Here is a 6,870-nt window from a genome sequence, read left to right on the forward strand (position 1 = left end):
ATTATAAACTTGTTGAAATATAACAAATAAAAGTTATAAAGAGATTTAAAGATACAAAAGAAATGAAACATACCTTTGGAAGTTAGAACTTAGAACTAAATAGACTAACATATATTCAAGAGTCACTATTCAAAAGTTTTAAATAATTAGCTATTCAAATTAAGTTACTCAAATGACCACCAAAAAGTCTTACAGAAATTGTAAGTTCACAAGTTCATAGACAAAAAATAAGTACATAGCATACACATTTAAACTACGCTAGACTTGTCACTTGAAACATTGTGCATGAGTACATTCTATTCAAAGGTCATCTTCCTCAATCTCTTCAATGTCAACTTCTTGCAAATCTTGAACTTCCTCTTCAAAGAAGACTCCTTCTAGTTGAGGTTCGTCTATTGACAATTCAACTAGATCATTGATACTTTCATCAATATTAAAATAATTCCCACCTAAAATAACACCAAAATAAATTTAGAAGATTGTGAAAGGAACTTATCATGCTAAAGAAATTACTCAAGAAATATCAAATCATGGATATGTATGTATACGGATATACCTAAATCCCAATATTTGCTTGGACCACTTGTATACTTTTCCTTTCTTCGAGAGAGCAAGCGAAGATTATAATAGATAAAAGTGGAGCATTTACACCATGGTTAGCCCACCAAGATAAAGACTCCTCATACCCCATAGCATCAATTACATGAGGCTCACCAAAGTAACCATTCCCACAACAAAATACCCCATACTCCAAAGAAGCTTTCTTTAAATCATTCGGATCCTTGAAATATCTTTGAAAGCATTTGAGCCTATTTTGTGAAATCTCTATATCTTCATTAGGAGCAAGTCTTCTTAACCCGTTGCTTTCACCTTTAAGCCATGACTCATGATAATATTTCGGAACCAATGAATGTTCCATGCGATGCAATGGAGTATTACTCTTATTCCACCTTGCCACAAGAATTCCTTGAATTGTAGCAAAAAAATTCGATTGGCCGGTAATAAGATCTTTCCCCTCATGCTCAAATACAATCACCTTCACCTTTTCAATCATTGTATCCCACATATCGTAAATAAGGTGCAATTTTGGACAATCAAGGTCGGCACTTCTAAGCATGGATACAATTGGCTCCGTACAACTCAACAAGTATTCAATAGTATCCCACCATTCATCATCCATCACAAGAGATTTTATTTCGCGCGCTTTAGCTTCAATTACTTTATCTCCTTTATAATTCTTCCATTCGTCATCCATCACCATTTTTTCCAATGACGATTTAACTCTATGAATACGAGAAGTCATAATAATATGGGAAGCAAATCTTGTTTCCGCAACTTTCAACAAAGATAACTCCGAATACTTTTGAAAAATGGCAAGCGCCATGTCGTGATTCATCACAAAATTCTTTAAGCTACTCACTTGACCAATCAACTTTAATATCCATTCGCAATTTTTTAAAGTGAGTTGATTTTTTTGAAGGTTGACACATACTTTTTAAAGCAAGATTCAAACAATGAACAACACATGGTGTCCAAAATATGTGCGGAAAAGTTTGCTCAACAATAGAACCGGCAAGCTTCATATTACCTGCATTATCAGTGATAACTTGGACAACATTCTCTGCATCGACATCTTCTATGGCTTTAATAAATAACTTAGCAATATATTCACCATCCTTAATAATCCCACTTGAATTGATTGATTTTAAGAATATTGGTCCGCCACTAGATGCTCCCATTATATTTATCAATGGTCGCCTTTTAATATCTGACCATCCATCCGAACAAATCGACAATCCTTTTCTTTTCCATGTATCTTTAATAGGTTGTAGTTTTCTATTAATATGAGCCTTTTCTTGGGCCAAAAGAATTGTTCTTAACCTATTAAAAGTTGGTGGAACATAACCAGGCAAAGAATTTGCTGCCAAAAACTCTGAATATTTTTTATAGTAAGGAGAAGTTGCAAGGTTAAATGATAAACCTGATGCGTAGAACATACGAGCCGCCAACTTGTCGGCAATGTTTCTGTTACAAATGTTAAAAGATTTCTCTAGTGCTCCACCATTTGAACCTTTTATTTTTTTCAGTTGTGATAAGTCTGAGCCTTCCGGTAGAGATACATAATCTGCCTTTTTTCTTGCATTCAGTTGTGCGTCAGTTTTTTTCTTTTCAGCTTCTTCGTTCTCCATCTTCAATGTTGCACATACTTCATGAGTAATCTCTTTGCATATAGCAACGCCATGATCAGAGATCTTTAGAAGATGTGCTTTAACTTTAGAATATGAACCAGTAACTTGTTTATTGCAAAAATTACAAGACCACACTCTGTTTTCACCTCCATTAGGAGGAACTGAAAGAACTTTAACATGATTCCATAAGGGTTTGTCATCAAAATCTGATGCAACACTTTTTGTTGGTCTTGAAATGCCTTTTTCTTTTTGTAAGCCAGACTTTATAAAAGTGGAGCATTTACACCATGGTTAGCCCACCAAGATAAGGACTCCTCATACCCCATAGCATCAATTATATGAGGCTCACCAAAGTAACCATTCCCATAACAAAATGCCCCATACACCAAAGAAGCTTTCTTTAAATCATTCGGATCCTTGAAATATCTTTGAAAGCATTTGAGCCTATTTTGTGAAATCTCTATATCTTCATTAGGAGCAAGTCTTCTTAACCCGTTGCTTTCACCTTTAAGCCATGACTCATGATAATATTTCGGAACCAATGAATGTGCCATGCAATGCAATGGAGTATTACTCTTATTCCACCTTGCCACAAGAATTCCTTGAATTGTAGCAAAAAAATTCGATTGGCCGGTAATAAGATCTTTCCCCTCATGCTCAAATACAATCACCTTCACCTTTTCCATCATTGTATCCCACATGTCGTAAATAAGGTGCAATTTTGGACAATCAAGGTCGGCACTTCTAAGCATGGATACAATTGGCTCCGTACACCATAGCAAGTATTCAATAGTATCCCACCATTCATCATCCATCACAAGAGATTTTATTTCGCGCGCTTTAGCTTCAATTACTTTATCTCCTTTATAATTCTTCCATTCGTCATCCATCACCATTTTTTCCAATGACGATTTAACTCTATCAATACGAGAAGTCATAATAATATGGGAAGCAAATCTTGTTTCTGCAACTTTCAACAAAGATAACTCCGAATACTTTTGAAAACTGGCAAGCGCCATGTCGTGATTCACCACAAAATTCTTTAAGCTACTCACTTGACCAATCAACTTTAATATCCATTCACAATTTTTAAAGTGAGTTGATTTTTCTGAAGGTTAACACATACTTTTTAAACAAGATTCAAACAATGAACAACACATGGTGTCCAAAATATGTGCGGAAAAGTTTGCTCAACAATAGAACCGGCAAGCTTCATATTACCTGCATTATCAGTGATAACTTGGACAACATTCTCTGCATCGACATCTTCTATGACTTTAATAAATAACTTAGCAATATATTCATCATCCTTAATAATCCCACTTGAATTGGTTGATTTTAAGAATATTGGTCCGTCACTAGATGCTCCCATTATATTTATCAATGGTCGCCTTTTAATATCTGACCATCCATCCGAACAAATCGACAATCCTTTTCTTTTCCATGTATCTTTAATAGGTTGTAGTTTTCTATTAATATGAGCTTTTTCTTGGGCCAAAAGAGTTATTCTTAACCTATTAAAAGTTGGCGGAACATAACCAGGCAAAGAATTTACTGCCAAAAACTCTGAATATTTTTTATAGTAAGGAGAAGTTGCAAGGTTAAATGATAAACCTGATGCGTAGAACATACGATCCGCCAACTTGTCGGCAATGTTTCTGTTACAAATGTTAAAAGATTTCTCTAGTGCTCCACCATTTGAACCTTTTTTTTTTTTAGTTGTGATAAGTCTGAGCCTTTCGGTAGAGATACATAATCTGCCTTTTTTCTTGCATTCAGTTGTGCGTCAGTTTTTTTCTTTTCAGCTTCTTCGTTCTCCATCTTCAATGTTGCATATACTTCATGAGTAATCTCTTTGCATATAGCAACGCCATGACCAGAGATCTTTAGAAGATGTGCTTTAACTTTAGAATATGAACCAGTAACTTGTTTATTGAAAAAATTACAAGACCACACTCTGTTTCCACCTCCATTAGGAGGAACTGAAAGAACTTTAACATGATTCCATAAGGGTTTGTCATCAAAATCTGATGCAACACTTTTTGTTGATCTTGAAATGCCTTTTTCGTTTTGTTTCACAGCTGTTGATGAAGCCATTTTAAGGGATATTGGGTGAAGAAAAATTCTAAAATTTTTCGGCTATGGATTCAAAGAAAGTCGAGATGAAGCAGAGAGAGTGAGAATGGTTTGTTTGTCTATGTTCTTGGACAAGAAAATTTATTCAATGAGAAAAAAGATATTCTGGGGAGATGGGTAGTTTACGATGACAATAAACTTATTGGACAAATAATTTATTAAATAAACAAAAAGATATTATGATGGGTGGAGTTTATGATGATAATTCACTTTTTGGACAAGATAATTCACGTCACTTTTCATGGGATAGTAAAATATTGCATTAAATGATGTTTGTACCATTTAGTTTTATCATTTTAATTTGGAAATATTTTTTAATTTTAATAGAAATATAATTATTAATTAAACTCCAAACCCTAAACTCCAAAACTAAAACCTCAAACCCCAAAATCATATAACCTTAAACATTATTTAGTTACATATGATATTGTGTATATTTTATTATTGATTAAATTAGTCGATTAATGTGATTTGTCTGAAAGCTGTATAACCTTAATCATGAATAATTAATTATATTTCAACTATTTCAATAGATCAATATTAATTAGCTCGATATTCTAGAACTTGTATTGATAGAAAGAATCAAACAATCTAACAAGACGGGATCCCTAATATGATAGTGGATATATCTTGTTATCGGTCAAATTAGTCAAACAAAGTCAATCGTTATTTTCAATCGAACATATATTTAGATTTCAAGTATTTCGATAGTTTATAACTTGTATTGATAGGAAGACTCAAATGATCTAACAAGAAGAGTTTCCTACTCTAGTCGATTAATGTGATTTGTCTGAAAGCTATATAACCTTAATCATGAATAATTAATTATATTTCAAGTATTTCAATTGCTCAATATTAATTAGCTCGATATTCTAGAACTTGTATTGATAGAAAGAATCAAACAATCTAACAAGACGTGATCTCTAAAATGATAGTGGATATATCTTATTATCGGTCAAATTAGTCAGACAAAGTCAATCGTTATTTCCAATCAAACATATATTTAGATTTCAAGTATTTCGATAGTTCATAACTTGTATTGATAGGAAGACTCAAATGATCTAACAAGAAGAGTTTCCTATTCTAGTCAATTAATGTGATTTGTCTGAAAGCTATATAACCTTAATCATGAATAATTAATTATATTTCAAGCATTTCAATAGCTCAATATTAATTGTATAAATTAAGTGTTATTAAGTTCTCTCATTCTTTGTTTATTTTCTAAAATTCGCTAATATTCTTCTTTGTCATATTTCTAAAGTATTTCGATATTCTAGAACTTGTATTGATAGAAAGAATCAAACAATCTAACAAGAGGGATCCATAATACGATAGTGGATATATCTTGTTATCGGTCAAATTAGTGATATAAAGTTAATTGTTATTTCCAATCAAACATCTATTTAGATTTCAAGTATTTCGATAGTTCATAACTTGTATTTGATAGGAAAAATCAAATGATCTAACAAGAAGAGTTCCCTAGTCAATTAATGTGATTTGTTTGAAAGCTATATAACATTAACCATGAATAATTAATTATATTTCAAGTATTTCGATAACTCAATATTAATTGGTGGTGCTAATCAAATATAATATAAGAATATTTTTCTTTATCATTTTTTAAAATTATTTTAGCTCATTCTCAAATCATGTAATTTATAATTAGTCTTAAAATATGTGTCACAACATAGCATATAGTGGAGAACTAAAGGGTCAATTCTATTATGTACAATTTATAAATTTTCATGATCTTCGCGAGAATGTAATTTGTCAAAAAATTTACATGCTAATAATTAATTTAGAAATTATCCCCCGTTTCTTTGAGAAAGAAAATATTTATAAATAGTATAATTAGGTAAATTAATAAAATTTATTTATTTAGAGCATATACTTATTTAATATATATGAAGTTTACTCAGATAAAAATATGTGTCTTTAAAGCATATACAATTATATTTAGTTTACAATTAAATGCTTATTTATTATTTTGATTAAAACTATAACTATTTTTGGTACAATTAAAACTGTAATTTTTATAAACAAAAAACTATTGAAGACATATTATATGTAATGTCTATCTCGGCAGAATATTAGCAAACATATACATATCAACTAGTAATAAAGTAGTCAATTCCTAATTAGTCTAAAGTCTTCTTTTTCTTTATTCTCTGCATTCATGTCTTCTTCTTTGTCTGGTCTAAGTCTTCTTCTTCCTTATTCTCTGCATCGCTGTCTTCTTCTTCTTCCCCAACAAATTTTTTTCCATGTTTCTGCTTTTTTCCAGTAGAACAAGACCCGGGCCTTCCAAATAAGCTCAGTCCAGTAGTCCACCACCCATCTTCAACTTTTCTGCCCTAAAAAAATATTATAGCTCTTAATTTCAGAAACCTGGAGCATGAACAAGAAGATTGATCAAGACAAAAAGTTTCAAAAGGACTAGTATAAATTACTACATAGCAGTGTAGTGGAAGGTATTTCGTTTTTCATCTCTTCAAATCTTTACTTAGGGAAATCAATTCTCAAAAAAAATTTCAAAAGTTTGGTC

General features: G+C 31.7%; 1 protein-coding gene across 1 annotated transcript; it reads right to left on the reverse strand.

Annotated features, from left to right (window-relative positions):
• Positions 1–300: 300 nt before the first annotated feature.
• Positions 301–1,384, reverse strand: LOC138905406 (uncharacterized). The gene is made up of 2 exons (XM_070193928.1): positions 592–1,384; positions 301–449 (listed from the first exon to the last, which is right to left on the reverse strand). Exons 1-2 carry the CDS (start codon positions 1,382–1,384, stop codon positions 301–303), a joined length of 942 nt encoding a protein of 313 aa, XP_070050029.1.
• Positions 1,385–6,870: the final 5,486 nt, after the last annotated feature.

The sequence above is a fragment of the Nicotiana tomentosiformis genome, chromosome 2, assembly GCF_000390325.3.
Source record: "Nicotiana tomentosiformis chromosome 2, ASM39032v3, whole genome shotgun sequence".
NCBI lineage: Eukaryota > Viridiplantae > Streptophyta > Magnoliopsida > Solanales > Solanaceae > Nicotiana > Nicotiana tomentosiformis.